Here is a 19185-nt window from a genome sequence, read left to right on the forward strand (position 1 = left end):
GAGTGCCATAGTTCATGCATATAATCTTATATCATCTCAGTTTGAAACTTCCTTTTACCTCACACATACTATAACTTTGTCATCAGGAGCCAATCTTTCACAACATGCACTAGTCGATCGGATTGTCTAATCCCCTACTTGCACAATCTATCATCCCAACCACTGTAGTCATCTACTGTATCCGTTGTTCAAGATGTGGTCTCTTACCGACACCGACACTCCTCGACTCGACCGCCCGCCAGCAGGCCCACCGCGCCGCCTGCCCGAACACCACGAGGCCGACCCGCCACGCCATTGCCGCAACGAGGAGCAGCAACAACACTCACCGCCTTCCCGGCCCATCCCAGGCCCAGACCACCCAAGATGCCGCCATCGCCGACCTTCACCGCTTCTCGACTTCCCGGCCCATCCCAGGCCCAGACCACCAAGATGCCGCCATCGTCAACCTTCACCGCCTCCCCGGGGCCACAACCGCCGCTGCCTCCGCCTCCCACCACCTCCCCAGGACTGCCGACCTTCACCGCCTCCCCGAAGCCACCGCTCACGACGGCCTTCACTGCCACCCCAGCCATCGGCTGACAGGGACCACCGACGCTTCGTCTGCTGACCCGGGCTACAGTCCCCCGCCAGCCTCTACCAGCGACTCCGCCGACCCTCGCTTCTCCACCGACCACCAGCGGCCCGCAGTCATCGTCTTACTTGAGTCCCAGGCTCAGCACCAATCAATCAATCAATCCAGGACTTTATTGTCATTCAAAAATACACCAACAAATGCAAGCCTGAACGAAATGTTGTGGCATCTGGCTCACCGTGCAACATAAAACAACAAACGGATAAAATGGATAAAAAGATATAGATAAAAAGATAAAATAGACAAAATAGATAATAGTGGCGGCACATTATATGGAATTCAAGAGTCTGATGGCTCGAGGGAGGAAGCTGTTGCAAAACCTAGCTGCTCTGCTCCTTATACAGCGATACCTTTTGCCCGAGGGCAGCAGAGTGAACAGTCCATGATGGAGATGTGTGGGATCTTTTATAATGCTGTTGGCCTTGGACAAGCAACGTTTGCACGTAATGTGCCGGATTGAAGGAAGAGAAGTCCCAATGATTTTTTCAGCCATCCTCCAGGCCCACCGTCTCCACGATACCACACCACATGGTCTGACTCTGCTGGGTCCTATTGCTTCCCCCCCCCCCCCTCCTATCAGGGTACATCAGTGGGGGTTTCACTGGTTCTTCCCCTTTTACCTTATAGATATCCTCAGGTACCTTCCCCTGCAACCACAGGAGATGCAACACCTCCTCCTGAAAACCCACTATCCCCCCCCACCAGACATCGCCTCAGCCTCCATCTACTCCATCTACCGCCTTCCTCCGACCCTAACCCACACCCTTGCCGTGTGTTCACCATCCCCTCAGACCTCCCCCTTTCTGATATGGTACGGTCTGTCCTCAGCAGAGGCCTCACTTTTGTTCCCCTCCGTCCCCACCTCAACGAGTCCCGGGTCCGCCACATTGTAGACCTCTTCTTCCGTTGTTTCTGTCTCCGGGCCCTTTCTCCATGAGAAGGAGTCCTCACCACCCAGTGATGACCCCTTCTCCCGTCTCCAACGTACCCCCTTCTCTTGGACTCCCCCGGATGGTCCTACACCTTCTTTAGACTTTTTTATATCCAACCGCCTCAACTTTTCCGCTCCCCTTACTTACTCTAACCTCTCCCCCCCTGAACATACAGCCCTCCGCTCACTCTGCAGCTACCTCGACTCGATAACCAAACCCGCCGACAAGGGAGGTGCCGTGGTTGTCTGGCGTGCTGACCTCTACCAGACTGAGGCCAGGCGACAACTCTCAGACACCTCGATCTCCTCGATATCCCGCAGCTCAACTCTTGCTCCCCCTCCCCCCATTCGTAACAAGGACAGAGTCCTCCTTGTCCTCACCTTCCACCTCATCAGCCGTCGCATACAACACATAATCGTCCAACATTTCCGCCACCTCCAGCGGGAACCCACTACTGGCCACATCTTCCCATCTCCACCCTTTTCTGTTTTCCACAGAGACCGTTCCCTCTGAAACTCCCTGGTCAACTCGTCCCTTCCCACCCAAACCACCCCCTCCTCAGGTACCTTCCCCTGCAACCGCAGGAGATGCAACACCTGTCCCTTTACATCCCACCTCGACTCCATCCAAGGACCCAAACAGTCTTTCCAGGTGAGGCAGAGGTTCACTTGCACCTCCTCCAACCTTATCTACTGTATCCGCTGTTCCAGTTGTCAACTTCTCTACATCGGTGAGACCAAGCGCAGGCCCAGCGATCGTTTCGTTGAACATCTCCGCTCAGTCCGCCTTAACCTACCTGATCTCCCGGTTGCTCAGCACTTTAACTCCCCCTCCCATTCCCAATCTGACCTTTCTGTCCTGGAGGAACAGCACCTCATATTTCACTTGGGTAGTTTACACCCCAGCGGTATGAACATTGACTTCTCTAATTTCAGGTAGTCCTCACTGTCTCCTCCCCTTCTCAGCTCTCCCTCAGCCCTCTGGCTCCTCCTCTTCCTTTCTTCTTCCCCCCCCCCCCCCACCCTCACATCAGTCTGAAGAAGGGTTTCGGCCTGAAACTGCCTATTTCTTCTGCTCCATAGATGCTGCTGCACCCGCTTAGTTTCTCCAGCATTTTTGTCTACCTTCGATTTTCCAGCATCTGCACTTCCTTCTTAAACATCAGAGGAAAGGTGTTCTGTTGCTCCTTGATCAGAGGACATACCAACCTTTCAGCATTTGTTATAAATCATACAATCTAACAGATGCCTGGGTTGGTGGCAGCTAACGGGTTGGTGGCAGCTAACAGGTTAGCATACATTGATTTGAAGCGTAGGGTAGGATGATTCGAGATGGTAAGAATTGTGTCAAGTTGACCGTAAGATAACATAAATCATTTTTTACATGATGAATGGAAGCATGGAGAGAATGACGCATGGCGCATCAAAGCATCAAAGCTCCTTAAGTATTCAGACTAACTCGCTGAAAGCACTTTGGGGACACCCAGGTGGAAGTTTAAAGCACGTAAATAATAATTGTGTCCATGTTACCAAATGATATACTGATTTAAAACAAATTCCTCTGGTGAAGAAAGCACATTCACTATTTGAAAGATAAATCTAATCTTCCTTAAGGGCCTGTCCCGCTTTCACGAGGTAATTCAGGAATTCTGCCGAGTTTTCTCGATTCAAACTTGCAGAATGTTCGTAACAAGTCCATAGGAGGTCGTAGGAGTTCGTAAATATATCGTAGCGGCTCGTTAAACAAACGGTAGGTACTCATGGCATCAGGTAAGTCGAGACGTTTTTTCCAGCCCGATAAAAAATGTCCACGAGTAAAAAAATGGTCGGGGTGAAAGAAATTGCAACTTTTTACTCGTAAGGATGCATCGAAATAGTCGTGGGAATTCGTAGACATACTCGTAGGAGTTCGTGAACATGGTCGTGGAAGGTCGTAGGAGTTTGTAGAATACCACGATCTTGATTTTTTTTTTAGCTCCTTTAAACTCGGCAGAGGTTTTGAATTAAGTCATGAAAGTGGGACTGGCCCTTTAGGATTTACAAAGGTCTCTGACTTGACCATTCCCAATGAATTCCACCATCTCCTGAACAAAGAGATTTCACCATAACTCAATTCAATATCAAATCCCTCTTTGTTTTTAGAAAATGTCATGACTTCCAACTATAAGTATAACTACTGTGATGGACCACCCAGGAGCACAAACTTCTTGAACTGTGGCCTGAAAAAGTTTACAGCAAGTTAATATCAGATTTTCACTCCTGCATTTTGTGCCCACATTTATTAAAAATACAAATCACTCTAGGCCTCTACTCCACTTTGCTTCCTCCCTCCAAATCCACACTCGATTCAATGTACTTTACCTTCTTCAGCAAACAGACACTGCTCATGTTAAAATAACGAACCTAAAGAAGTGCTACATTTACCACGTGAGTTCATAAGATCATTAGTGATAGGAGGAGAATTGGGCCATTCAGCCCAACAAGTCTACTCCGCCATTCAATCATTTAACCATATAACCATATAACAATTACAGCACGGAAACAGGCCATCTCGGCCCTTCTAGTTCATGCCGAACACTAACTCTCACCAAGTCCCATCTACCTGCACTCAGACCATAACCCTCCATTCCTTTCCTGTCCATATACTTATCCAATTTATTTTTAAATGATAAAATCGAACCTGCCTCCACCACTTCCACTGGAAGCTCATTCCACACAACTACCACTCTCTGAGTAAAGAAGTTCCCCCTCGTGTTACCCCTAATCCTTTGTTGCTTAATTCTCAAATCATGGCTAATCTATCTCTCCCTTATAACCCCATTCTCCTGCCTTCCCCCCGTAACCTCTGACACCCGTACTAATCAAGAATCTATCTATCTCTGCCTTAAATATGTCCACTGACTTCGCCTCCACAGTCTTCTGTAGCAAAGAATTCCACAGATTCACCACCCTCTGACTAAAGAAATTCTTCCTCATCTCCTTCCTAAAGGAACGTCCTTTAATTCTGAGGCTATGGCCTCTGGTCCTGGACTCTCCCACTAGTGGAAACATCCTCTCCCCATCCACTCTATCTAAGCCTTTCACTCAGTTGTCTGTCACTCTAAACACATTACACAAAGCATCTTACACCTTTCAAGCTAAGAATACCCAAGTAGGCTTAAGTGGTTGCTCCTCATTTATGAAAAGGAAAAATAACTGTGGCTCCGTCCTTTCTTTTCCCTCCTTATCCTGCAGCTTTTCCCAGTTCTCTCCATTTGGAGAATACAAAAAGTTGACATGCCATGCCATACCAGTTCTGTATAATTACTGCACACATAAAAAAAATAGTGAGCCATTACAGTACTTCTTCACCCCAAAGTTTGCAGGCTTACCTGGTTTTTGGAAAATATCTGGTTTATCCAATTGGTGAAAGTTTTTTTCTGCACAGTCATCCGTTGCTGCTGAAGCTCCTTGATGCGACCTTTCTCAAACTCCTCATCCATCCTGGCCCTGGGGTTTTAGACTAGGCACAGTAAAAGGACAGTTACATTGCTGCAAGCAACTTCAATAGTGAACAGTAACGCATTTCACAAGTACATATTCAGCCTGCCACTGGGAATTATTGGCCTTTGTTCATTGTAGTTACTCTATACTTATGTCTGTTAAACTCCCAGAGAGAGGAGGAGGTGGAGGAGGAGGAACCAGTGACAAGAAGAGTAACGGCTTTTGTTAGCAGTTTCTTCAAATGATGGATATTTTCATTTAATTGAAAATATGCAACATTTGCAAAGGGCCACAACAACTTTTTAATTTAGTTCAGTTTAGTTTACAGATACAGCTTGGAAACAGGACCTTCGGCCCATCGAGTCCGCACTGACCAACAATCACCCCGTACACTAGTTCTATCCCACACACACTAGGGACAATTTACAGAAGCCAATTAACCCACAAACCTGCACGTCTTTGCGGGAGGAAACCGGAGCACCCGGCGAAAACCCACATGGTCACAAGAAGAAAGTTTTAAACTCCGTACGGACAGCAGCCGAGGTGAGGAATGAACCTGTGCCTCTGGCGCTGCAAGGCAGCAACTGAACTGCCACTGTGCAAGGACAATAAATAATTCCACAAATGATGCCAACTCATTGAAAGATTCTCAGTGAAGTAAAGATAGAAAAGAGACTAACAGATGAACCGCACGGTGGCGCAGTGCCTCACAGCGCCAGAAACCCGGGTTCCATCCTAACTTCGGGCGCTGCCTATGTGGAGCTTGCAAATTCTCTCTGTGACCACGTGGGTTTCCTCCGGGTGCTCCGGTTTCCTTAAACATCACGAAGATGTGGGGGTTTGTAGGTTAGTTGGCCTCATTTAAATATTCCTAATTTGTAGGCAGTGGGATGAGAGAGTGGGATAACAGATCTAGTGTGAATGGGTTGTTTCAGAAAGAACTTCAGATGCTGGAAAAATCGAAGGTAGACAAAAAAGCTGGAGAAACTCAGCGGGTGAGGCAGCATCTACGGAGCAAAGGAAATAGGCGACGTTGATCAATGGTCAGCTTTGTACTCAGTGGCCGAACAGCCTGTTTTCATGCTGTATCTCTAAACTAAACTAAATTAAAGGAAGGCCATTCAGCCCATCATTGGTAGAGTGGTCCAATGATCCCAATTCCTCTGCTCTCTCCAAGAGAGGTCCAAACATTTAATCTAAAATCTGATTTTAGGTAGTGCATTATGGAAATGAAATGCTTTATGGGCCTGTCTCACTTACGCAACTTTTTCGGCGACTGCCGGCACCCGACATAGGTCATTGCAAGTCGCCAAAAATGTTCAACATGTTGAAAATCCAGCGGCGACCAGAACAAGGTACGACTCTTTGGGCGGCTACTCACGACCATACAGGCTTCACCCCGCGACATGTCGCCAGGGTGTCGCCTGTATGATCGTGAGTAGTCTCCTCAGTCGCCCAAAGAGTCGTAGCGTCTTTCTGGTCGCCGCTGGATTTTCAACATGTTGAAAAATTTCTGCAACCTGCAACGACCTATTACGGGTACCGGCAGTCGCTGAAAAAGTGGGACAGGCCCATTAAAGTCACTTGCCAGTTTCCTGGCTTTCCCCAATTCACCTGAAGCACTTGCCCAATGTAAAGCTCAATAACCCACCCCAGTTTAGTATCACTGTTGTGTGGGAAGGAACTGCAGATGCTAGTTTACACTGAAGACAGACACAAAATTCTGGAGTATCTCAGCGGGGCAGGCAGCATCTCTGGATAGAAGGAATGGGTGACGTTTCGGGTCGAGACGTCTGAAGAAGGGTCTCGATCCGAAACATCACCCATTCCTTCTATCCAGAAATGCTGCCTGCCCCGCTGAGTTACTCCAGCATTTTGTGTCCATCTTTATTCGGTGTTCATGGTTCAGCTTGGACAACTGAACTCCTGACAGGGAAATCACCATGAGACCGGAACTAGACTTGACTTCCCATTTATTCACACATTTTCCAGAAGTGATTGCTCAACAGATGGGAATCGCATTAAAACAGCCAATGCTAGAATCTGAAACCAAAACAGAAAACAGTGGAAAAACTCAGCCCCACAAGCAGCATCAGTGGAAAGAGAAACCAATGAACATTTCAGCTCAGGAGCCCTTCCTCAGAACTGGGGGAAGAGCAAAGAGATTATAGATTTTCAAAGCTGAGCTGGGGGTGGATTGAAATGTAAGACATCATACAATCAAAGAGTCGTAGTTATAGAGCACAGAAATAGCCACTTGGTCTAATGGCCCCTGTCTGTTGAGGCAAATCACATTTGCTTGCATTAGAATCCATATCTTCCCACTCCTTTCTATCCAAACACCTGTACAAACTGTTCAGATAATTCTGTATACAACATAATAGTTACATTCCTAACAAACCTGAAGTTAAACAAGTACTTTGGTTCTGTCTTCACTAGGGAAGGCACAAACAATCTCCCGTAAATACTAGGGGACCAAAGTGGGAGGGAGGAACTGAAGGGAATCCACATTAGTCAGAAAATGGTGGTAGGTAAACTGTTGGGACTAAAGGCAGATAAATCCCCAGGGCCTGATGGTCTGCAAACCAGAGTACTCAAGGAGGTGGCCCGAGAAATCGTGGATGCATTGGTGATTTTCAATGTTCTCGACTCTGGATCAGTTCCTGTGGACTGGAGAGTAGCCAATGTAACCACTTTTTAAGAAAGGAGGGAGAGAGAAAGCATGGAATTATAGACCAGTCAGCCTTACATCGCTAGTGGGAAAGATGCTGGAGTCGATTATTAAAGATGTTATAGCAGCGCATTTGGAAAGCAGTAATGGGATCGGTTAAAGTCAGCATGGATTTAGGAAGGGGAAATCATGCCTGACTAATCTTTTGGAATTTTTTGAGGATGTAACAAGTAGAATGGATAAGGGAGAGCCAGTGGATGTGGTGTATCTGGACTTTCAAAAAGCCTTTGACAAGGACCCACACAAGAGATTAGTGTGCAAAATTAAGGCACATGGTTTTGGGGATAGGGTATTGACATGGATAGAGAACTGGTTGGAAGGCAGGAAGCAAAGAGTAGGAATTAACGGGTCCTTTTCAGAATGGCAGGCTGTGACTAGTGGGTGCCGCAAGGCTCGGTGCTGGGACCCCAGTTGTTTACAATATATATTAACGATTTAGATAAGGGAATTAAATGTAGCATCTCTAAGTTTACGGATGACACAAAGCTGGGTGGCAATGTGAGCTGCGAGGAGGATGCCTTGAGGCTGCAGGGTGACTTGGATAGGTTGGGTGAGTGGGCAGAAGCATGGCAGATACAGTATAATGTGAATAAATGTGAGGTTATCGACTTTGGTGGCAAGAACAGCAAGGCAGATTATTATCTGAATGGTTAAGAAGGACTGCAGATGGGGAAAATCGAAGGTAGACAAAAGTGCTGGAGAAACTCAGCGGGTGCAGCAGCATCTATGGAGCGAAGGAAATAGGCAACGTTTCGGGCCGAAACCCTTCTTCAGACCCTCACAGAAGTTGAAAAACTTCTTGGCTGGAAGAACATTATTGCTATTGAGCGTAGGTAAAGCAGGTTAATTCCAGGTATGGCGGGGCTGACAAATGATGAAAGAATGTGTCGACTGGGCTTGTATTCACTGGCATTTAGAAGAATGAGAGGGGATCTTATAGAAACATATAAAATTCTTAGAGGATTTGACTGGGTAGATGCAGGAAACATGTTCCCAATGTTGGGGGCGTCCAGAACCAGGGGTCACAGTTTAGGAATAATGGGTCGGCCATTTAGGACTGAGATGAGGAAAAACCTTTTCACCCAGAGAGTTGTGAATCTGTGGAATTCTCTGCCACAGAGGCCAATTCGCTGGATGTTTTCAAGAGAGAGTTAGATATAGCTCTTTGGTCTAAGGGAATCAAGGGATATGGGGGAAAAGCCAGAATGGGGTACTGATTTTGGATGACCAGCCATGATCATATTGAATGGTGGTGCTGGCTCGAAGGGCTGAGAGGCCTACTCCTGCAACTATGTTTCGATGTTTCTATGAGAGCCGAGTTTGAGCAGAAAATGCTAGGGTTGCCTGCAAGGCACTGATTTACTCAGGTTTTCCTGGCTGCAATTGTAGTATAACAAATGCAGCCCCGTATAATACAAATAATGTTCTCTATCCATCAATCACCCTATAACAATGTACATCATGGAAACATATTAGAGCAGAATTACCTCTATGGTACCCGCCTGTACCACACACTCGGCCGGCTAATTACATATCACACTATGTATGAAAAAATTGTCCATCTGCTCTATCTGCTCTATATTTCTTCTTTCCTACTCTAGTCATAGACTCCGTAACCCCAAGAAAAAGTATCTACCTTATCGATGGTCCTCATAATTGTATAAACACCATAAGGTCAACGCTCAGCTTCCCACACTCCAATGAAAATAAACCCAGCCTATCCAATTTTTCCTCTTAAGTAAATCCCTCCATTCCATGGTGACCTTCTACATTCTTTCTAATGCTATCACATCCAGTCTTCTGATACCTCACCTGAGGCTACCAAAGATGGAGAAATCTGATAGTCCTCCTGCAATTTCCTCCTTTGCTTCCCTTAGAAGTTGTGGATAAATCCTGTCAGGCCCTGGGAATTAATCCACCATCATTTGTCCAATTACACACCCCCCTTCCCAACCCATAAATGCCCCAAAATAGCAGCATACCTATCTTTTCTCTCCATCCTTCATACCCTTTTCCCATGGCGAATAACACTAAAAAATATTCACTTAGGATCCTGCACATACTCCCTGGCTCCACACATGAATTTTCCTTTTGGTCCCTGATAGGACCTGCTCTTTACCTAGTTTGCCTCTTGCTTCCAATATAAAAAGATTAGGGATTCGGTTCCCATGCTGTGCCTCTTCATGAAAGCTCTAACTCAAGGTCCGACTCCTTCATCATTTAACCCAATATGATTGCACCATTTCTCTGAAAGATCTCACAAGATTCCTGCCCATTACTCTTGCCCTGCAGCTGAAAGTGATTTCCATTTAGACACAAAACGCTGGAGTAACTCAGCGGGACAGGCAGCATCACTGGAGAGAAGGAATGGGTGACGTTTCGGGTCGAGACCCTTCTTCAGACTGATGTCAGGGGAGGGGGCGGGACAAAGATGGAATGTAGGTAGGCTTCAACTCCCCCTCCCATTCCCAATCTGACCTTTCTGTCCTGGGCCTCCTCCATTGTCAGAGTGAGGCCCAGCGCAAGTTGGAGGAACACCACCTCATATTTCACTTGGGGAGTCTACACCCCAGCGGTATGAACATAGACTTCTCTAACTTCAGATAAGCCTTGCTTTCTCTCTCCATCCCCTTCCCCTTCCTAGTTCTCCCACTAGTCTCACTGTCTCCGACTACATTCTATCTTTGTCCCACCCCCTCCCCTGACATCAGTCTGAAGAAGGGTCTCGACCCGAAACATCGCCCATTCCTTCTCTCCAGTGATGCTGCCTCACCCGCTGAGTTACTCCAGCATTTTGTGTCTACCTTCGATTTTACCAGCATCTGCAGTTCTTTCTTGCACGTGATTTCCATTTAATTTGATTTACCTTTGCTTTTCTGCCATTTTAATATTTTCTCTGTGACTAGTTAATCGTGTTGCATTTTTAAATCTGTTGAAGGTTCTATTTTCCCTACTTTCCCTAGAAGAAGTTCTAACTATTGGTGGGGAGAAAAAAAATCTGATCACTTATTTGATTTTGATGTTAATCCAGAACAAAATTTAACACTCCCTTAGTGATGCAATGTTTTAATATTCAGTTTGTGATCTGGGTGTGACAGTAAGATATTTATTGCCCACCCCTAATTGCCAGTTACAAGGTCGTGGGTTGACACCTTCGTGAACCACTGCAGTTGTGGCAAAAGCACTTTCAGTTTATGACTGTGAGAATAATGTATCTCCATTTGCCAAGAATATTTATGCAAATTCATCGTGACAAGTAGGGCAGTATTTTTTAGGGCCTGTCCCACTTGGGCGACCTAATTGGCGAGCATAAACGAGTTTTTAAAAATGACATGTTGAAGACCTCATTCGACCTCCTTCGACTATGTTGAAGACCAGCTACGACTAGCTTCGGGAAAATTAGACACCGAATAGTGGAGAGTGAAGACGACCTCCTTCAATCCCCTTCGACCTCCCTTCGACTATGATGAAGACTATCCACGACTACCTTCGACTACCTACGAGTAACATGGCGACCTACTACGACCTACTACGACTAAACTTACGAGTAAAAAAAGTATAGATTTTTTCCGTGACGACCTTTTTTTACTTGCGGGCATTTTTCAATATGTTGAAAAAAACGCCACGACCTAGCTGAGGCTTCGGGTACGCGGAGACCACTCTCGAGCATGAAGGAGAGTTACGAAGACCTCCTATGACCTAGTGACGACCATGCTGCGAGTATGAGTCGAGGGCAAACTCACCAGAACTCGAAAATTAGGTCGCCCAAGTGGGCAGGCCCTTTATATTGCTGATTTCTCCTTTTTTCTAGCATATGAAGAAGGGTCTCGACCCAAAATTCCCCATTCCTTCCCTCCAGAGATGCTGCCTGTTCCGCTGAGTTACTCCAGCATCCTGTGTCTACCTCCTTTTCTACAGACTTGTTTAACTGAACAATAGGGTTGAATGCAGATCAAATATAGTTGAGCAAAAGGAGTTCATTACTTAAACTGGGAATTTTCTTTGAGCTGGTATTTTATGAGTAGAATTAACGTTTACCTATACCTTCAATTTGTAAGCACACGCACAATTGCCCTAACTCAGTTTAAAAAAAAATTGCTGTGGTGAACTTATCCTGCTTAGAGCAAAGGTGCAGAAGGGCAAAGGACAAGAGGTAAACCAGACTCATTAGGGAGGATGTGCTTTATCTTTTGTTTAATCTTAATGTTAGATGGAATTTGCCTCATACCTGAACAATAGACCATTATAAATCAATACAGATCTTTAACCTAGTCACTTCTCTCACGCTACACTAGTGAATGAACACATCCTCAAATTGGTCATGACTGCCTTGTTACGTGGTAGATAACATGATCTAAAAACAGTCTAAAGTTCTATTTTATTGTAGCTTATTATAGGGTGTGCCCCTTAGCTTTTTTTAGATTCCTTACCAAGTTCAAAAACAGAGAAAAAGCAAAACAGTATTCAAGCACTGAATCTACTAACTCAGTTGAGCCAGATTAAAAAAAAAAAATTCTGATTATTTTTCTTCAAACTGTTAATTAAAGAATATACAAAATCTGTATCTGTATACAACAGTGGACATTTTCACCTTTGATTGCTTTAAGGTATGTAGGTGCGTGCATGCACATGCAATGATGCAATTTTCATAAGGGTCATAATCTGTGTGCACCAGTGCTAATATATGTGAAGAATAAAAGTGCATTTAAATAACAGGTAGACAAAAATGCTGGAGAAACTCAGCGGGTGAGGCAGCATCTATGGAGCGAAGGAAATAGGCAACGTTTCGGGTTGAAATCCTTCTTCAAACAAATATCACCATTCTCAACTGACATTGGTGAAGTCCTTCCCATTCCCACACTGAGCATTCTGGCCTGGGCCTCCTCCACTGTCAGAGTGAGGCCCAATGCAAATTGGAGGAACAGCACCACATATTTCGCTTGGGCAGCTCACACCCCAGCAGTATGAACTATGACTTCTCTAACTTTAAATAACCCTTGCTTTCCCTCCCTCTCCATCCCTCCCCCTTCCCAGTTCTCCGTCCAGTCTGACTGTCCCCGACTACATTTTGTCACCTTCTTCAGGCTAACAATGATCTATTCTACATTTTCCATGATCACAATTCCTTTTGCCCTGTTTCCACACCATCACACTTCCTTATCTACGTATCTCCCTCCACCCCCCCCCCCCCCCCCCCGACGCCAGTCTGAAGAAGGGTCTCACCCATTCCTTCCCTCCAGAGATGACGCCTGTCTCGCTGAGTTACTCCAGCATTTTGTCTGTGTCTTTGGAGAAGTTAATGCGTGTAGGAAGGAACTGAAAGAGAAGTTGTTGAGAGTGAGGACTAGCTCCGCTAGGCGGAGGAGAGTGCGAGATTGATGGATGCACATGTGAATCTTTACCTGACATGGAAGGGCGGTTTAAGTCCCTGGATGGTGGTGAATTCCACTGCTCACAGATGACCATCCTCAGTAATAGCCTTCCACCACAAACCCTATCTTCTATCAGTAAACCAGTTCTAAATTCATATGACCAAGGTTATGGGGAGAAGGCAGGCGAATGGTGTTAGGAGGGAGAGATAGATCAGCCATGATTGAATGGCAGAGTAGACTTGATGGGCCATATGGCCTAATTTTGCTCCTATCACTTATGGCGTTAAGTGATTATGAATCCCCTGCATCTTAATCTTCTAGATCAGCTTACCATGGGGGACCATATCAAATGCCTTACTTAAAATCCAAGATTCATGACCACATTGCTACGCACCCTCATTGGCCACCTTCGTCACCTCCTCAAAAGACTTGATCAAGTTAGTGAGACATGACCTGCCACATATAAAACCATGCTGACTATACCTAATGATCCTATTCCTTTCCAAATGGGATTGAATCTTATCCTGAAAAATACTCCTGAAAAGCTTCCCTACCAATGCCGTGAGGCTCACCATCCTATAATCCCCTGGATTATCTCTACATCCTTCTTAAACAAAGGAACAACATTGGCTACTCTCCAATTGTCTGGGGTCTCCCCCGTGGTTTGCGATGTCACAAAAGATCTTAGTCAAGGCCCATGCAATCTCCTCTCTTTCCTCTTTTAATAATCTTGGATGGATTCAATCAGGCCCTGGGGATTTATCAAGACCAGACCACCTGGATCTCAAACTCCCTTTGATGGAGGGATATGGATTATGGTAGATAAGAGATGGTCATGGCATCATGTTCGGCACAGACATTGTGGGCCGAAGGGCATGTTCTTGTGCTGTACTGTTTTATGTTCTATAACCACACTTCATAGGTAATTAATGGGCTGCAACATGCTTTGAGACTCAGGGCTGAGAAATACACCAATCAATGATTCAGTGATACTTTATTGTCACGTGTACGTAGGTACAGTGAAATGCTTTGTTTTGCACCTGGAAACAAAATAGGAAGCAAATTGATGAGATTACCTGGTGGCCATTAGAAATCTCCATCAGAGAACAAAATCTGACAATTTTATCTAATCTGGCCTAAATGCAACTCTGCACCCACCAAATTAGTTGACTCTTAATTGTTGCTCAGCTTAGTTTAGTTTAGTTTAGTTTAGAGATACATCCCAGAAATAGGCCCTTCGGCTCACCGGGTCCGCGCCGACCAGCGATCCCGCACATTAACACTATCCTACACCCACTAGGGACAATTTTTTACATTTATCAAGCCAATTAACCTACAAACCTGTACGTCTTTGGAGTGTGGGAGGAAACCGAAGATCTTGGAGAAAACCCACGCAGGTCAAGGGGAGAACGTACAAACTCTGTACACAGCACCCGTAGTCGGGATCGATCCAGGGTCTCCAGCGCTGCATTCGCTGTAAGGCAGCAACTCTACCGCTGCGCCTCCGTGACCGCCCTAACGTTTGGCAATTGGCAATAAATTCTGCCAGTTCCATGCATGAAAACATTTTAAAGAAAAGCCTTCAGCCTGTCCAGCTTTTTTCCCCATAAGGTCTATGCAAATCTTCCCTTGTGCCAAAGGATTATTTGCTAATTGACAGAGCAAAAGGTAGCCTCCGTTCAAAAGTCAGCACCTCCACCAAAGAAGCAATGGACTGATATACCAGGTATGCAGAATGAATTTTTAACCTCCTGGAACTGACAAAAGTACTATCATTTGAACCACGAGGCGACACATGGAGAAACAGGGACACCTACTATTACATCTTCAGCAGAAGGTCCCTCAAAATTCAGCAAGATTTTCAAACATAAATTCTTCAAACATTCAAGCTTCCCAGAATTGTATTATTTTCTCAGTCGCAAACTCATGGCAAGCAGATGAACTATGGACTTTTATGAATTAATTTCTACATACGAGCTAAGTACTTAAAATCGGAGCAAAATACAAACAGTTACAAAACATTAGAAGAAAACACAAAATAAAGTCACAGAAATATAAACTACTCTCCTACCAGTTATCCAGTATACTTCTTATGATATCGATCTAATGCATCCAGTCTCACAATGTTCATGAGAAATCTGCACTCCAGGCCACTTCGCTAACAATGAATAAGGTATTTTTAAGTCCTGGCTCAGGGTATCTTTTTATTTCTCCCTGTGACCTTTGATAATAACTGAAAGGTATTTATGGTCTTCCTCCTTGTCAGCCAGCCAGCCACCTAACCCACTGCATGGTTAAAGATCGGAAGTAGCCCTAAACATTAAAGCAGCTAAAGGGAGGAAAGTGAAAGCGCCACGCCAAGCGTCATAAAAATAACTCATTTAGGAGCTTGGAGCAAAGAAATCTGCAATATTTGCCCTGTCGGATTGACACACCGTTGACTTCTGGCCTCTTAGTAAGCAAACAGCAAGTTCTATCAAACTGCTACCAGGGATGACACCATCATCCATCTCCAAGATCTGGAAAGAGATAGTGATTTTCATCAAGGTTCATCCTGAATAGCTGCATAACAATCAGCTGCAGGGACAAGCACAGAAACACAGAAAATAGGAATAGTATTTCAAGTCTGATCTGATCATCCAATTCTGTTTAAGAAAGAACTGCAGATGCTAGAAAAATCGAAGGTATCCAATTCTGTGCTCTGTTCCTGCTTTCTCTCCTTATCTCTTGATCTCTCTAGCCCTTGAGAACCATACCTGTTAAATATATTTAATGAAAAGACACAATCTCCTGTGTAGAGAATTGCACAGGTTCACCACCCTGTGGGTGAAGACATTTTTCCTTATTTTAGTCTGAAATAATTTATTCTGTTTCCTTAAGCTGTGACCCTAGTTCATCGACAACTCTTCCTACATCTAGTCTGTCTGGTTCTGTCTAGATTTTATGAGATCCCCTTTCATTCTATTAAGCTCCAGTGAACATTAGCCCAATCCACCCAATGCCCCTTCATGCGTTAGGCTTACCATCCAAGAAATCAGTCTGATGAACTGGACATCAACTGCTGCAAGAGATGATCAGCTTGTTGAAAGAAACGTCTCTGCCTGAACTTTACTGGTCCTCCAGCGCAGGGATCTGTACAAGAGAGAATGTTGCAGGCAAACACAATCCAAAATTCATGACCACAAACTCAACCTTAAAACAGCTGCCACAGAGATTCGACAGAGAAATGCCGCTGGTTAAAGCCCTCCAGCTACTGCACACCAAGGGCTCTCAACTTGTCTAGTCAAGGAACATTTGACATTTAGAACTGATGGAAATCTAGGCGATAAAGTGATGCAACTCATAGACCCGCTGTTCACAGCATCAGGGATCCACGTCCAGTCCCTGAGTTTACTCATTCTCCATGGAACATGGATAGAAAATCGTCTTCATGGAAAGAAGCAGAGAGTAATGGTGGAAGGTTGCTTCGTGGGCTAGTGGTGTGCCTCAGGGTTAGGTTCTGGGCCCATTACTGTTTTTCATCTATGATATAGATGAGAACCTTACCTTTTATCTATGATGTAGATGAGAACCTTAATGGCAAGATTAGCAAGCTCACAGATGATACAAAAATGGGTGGTATTGCAGATAGTGAAGATAGATGTCAAAAATTGCAGCTGGAACTTGATTGGTTGGCCAGGTGGGCTGAGGAATGGTTGATGGAATTTAATAGAGAAACGTGAGGTATTGTGAGGAAAGTCTAACATGGGCAGAACCTACACACTGAATGGTAGAGCTCTGGGGAATGTTGTAGAGCAGAGGGATCTAGGAGTGCACGAACAAAGTTCATTTAAGGTGGCATTACAGGTAGATAGGGTAGACAGGTAAAAAGGTTTTTGTATTGTCATGTATTGTCTTACCACTGATTGGTTAGCATGCAACAAAAGCTTTTCACTGTACCTCGGTACACGTGACAATAAACTAAACTAAACTTTGCCCTTCATCAGTCAGAATATTGAGTATAGAAGTTGGGAGTATAAAAAAAGTATTTCCCAAAGTAGGAAATTCGAGAACCAGAGGACACACAGTGCCATCCATAATGTTTGGGACAAAGACCCATCATTTATTTATTTGCACAATATGAGATTTGTAATAGAAAAAAATCACATGTGGTTAAAGTGCACATTGTCAGATTTTAATGAAGGCCATTTTTATACATTTTGTTTTCACCATGTGGAAATGACAGCAGTGTTTATATATAGTCCCTTCCCCCCCCATTTCAGGGCACCATAATGTTTGGGACACAGCAATGTCATGTTTAGTATTTTGTTGCGTATCCTTTGCATGCAATGACTGCTTGAAGTCTGCGATTCATTGACATCACCAGTTGCTGGGTGTCTTCTCTGGTGATACTCTGCCAGGCCTGTATTGCAGCCATCTTTAGCATATGCTTGTTTTGGGGGCTAGTCTCTTCAGCATATAAAAGGCATGCTCAATTGGGTTCAGATTGGGTGATTGACTTGGCCACTCAAGAATTGACTATTTTTTAGCTTTGATAAACTCCTTTGTTGCTTTAGCAGTATGTTTGGGATCATTGTCTTGCTGTAGAATGAACTGCTGGACAATGAGTTTTGAGGCATTTGTTTGAACTTGAGCATTTAGGATGTGCCTATACACTTCAGAATTCATTATGCTACTACCATCAGCAGTTGTATCATCAATGAAGATAAGTGAGTCAGTACCTTCAGCAGCCATACATGCCCAGGCCATAACACCCCCACCACCGTGTTTCACAGATGAGGTGGTATGCTTTGGATCTTGGGCAGTTCCTTCACTCCTGCATACTTTGCTCTTGCCATCACTCTGATATAAGTTAATCTTCGTCTCCAATCTGTCCACAAGACCTTTTTCCAGAACTGTGGTTGCTCTTTTAACTAATGTGTCCATTTGTCCCAACCATTATGGTGCTCTGAAATGGGGGGACTATGTATAAACACAGCTGTAATTTATACATGGTGAAACCAAAATGTATAAAAATGGCCTTTAATAAAATCTGACAATGTGCACTTTAACCATATGTGATTTTGTCTATTACAAATCTCAAATTGTGGAGTACAGAGGCAAATAAATAAACAATGGGTCTTTGTCCCAAACATTATGGAGAGTACTATAGGTTTAGGGTGAAGGGAGAAAGGTTTAATTGGAATCTGAGGGGCAACATTTTCACACATATGGTGGTGCGTGTATAGAACGAGCTGCCAGAGGAGATACAGTAGCTGAGGCAGGGTTGGTGAGGGCTGGTTGGGCCGTAGGGCCTGTTTCCACGCTGTATGACTCCATGCAGGTTTCCTCCCACATCCCAAATACATGCAGATTAATAGGCCACTGTAAATGACCCATGGACTGTCGGTGATTGGTAGAATCTATGGAGAGAGGAAGAGAATGTGATTCATATAAGATCCCTGCCAATGCCCAGTTGATGTTTGACATGTACAGTGGTACAAAGTCTGTTTCCATGCTCTATATCTCTGTGAGTAACGCAATCTGAACCTTGAAATTAAAGGCAATGATCTGTTGTATATTGTGGATTATAAACGATGAATCGGCTATATTATATATAGCGATGTTACAAAACTTACCTTCAGCGGCGCTGCAGTTCTGCCACTGGCCGTGCATGCGACTTTGGCGCCTTTGAGGGGGGATGGGGGGCGGGATTAAAATCCAGTTTTCTACTTCTTGTCCGAGGCGGATTTCCTCGGGCTGCTAGCTGCTGAAGAATAATCAATCCGACTTCCGTTCCCTATTTTTTCTTTTTTTTTAAATCGTGAGACAATTTAATAATTAGATTAAAATAAAAAGCGACTTCTAACGCCCTCAACGTGACGGATCGCAAGAACGGGACAAAACAAAGGGTAAGTTGTTTATTTTACATATAATCTTGCTTCTTGGGATGACTTTAATCTAATTTTACATTGCAAAAATTTGATTTGGGCCCCATACGAACCGGCAGTGTTTTTCCTGCCGATATGGAGTTCATAATTCACCGCAAATGCAACGT

The 19185-nt window shown here is 44.7% G+C and overlaps 1 protein-coding gene across 1 annotated transcript in view; it reads right to left on the reverse strand.

Moving 5' to 3' along the window:
• Nucleotides 1-5084, reverse strand: part of sptbn5 (spectrin beta, non-erythrocytic 5) — a 288791-nt gene extending 283707 nt beyond the window's left edge. Inside the window, exon 1 of the mRNA XM_033026595.1 lies at nucleotides 4934-5084. Within this exon, the coding sequence (XP_032882486.1) occupies nucleotides 4934-5044 (111 nt within the window). The 5' untranslated portion in view covers nucleotides 5045-5084. The remainder of the gene's footprint in view (nucleotides 1-4933) is intronic.
• Nucleotides 5085-19185: the final 14101 nt, after the last annotated feature.

This window comes from Amblyraja radiata, chromosome 9, assembly GCF_010909765.2.
Source record: "Amblyraja radiata isolate CabotCenter1 chromosome 9, sAmbRad1.1.pri, whole genome shotgun sequence".
Lineage (NCBI taxonomy): Eukaryota > Metazoa > Chordata > Chondrichthyes > Rajiformes > Rajidae > Amblyraja > Amblyraja radiata.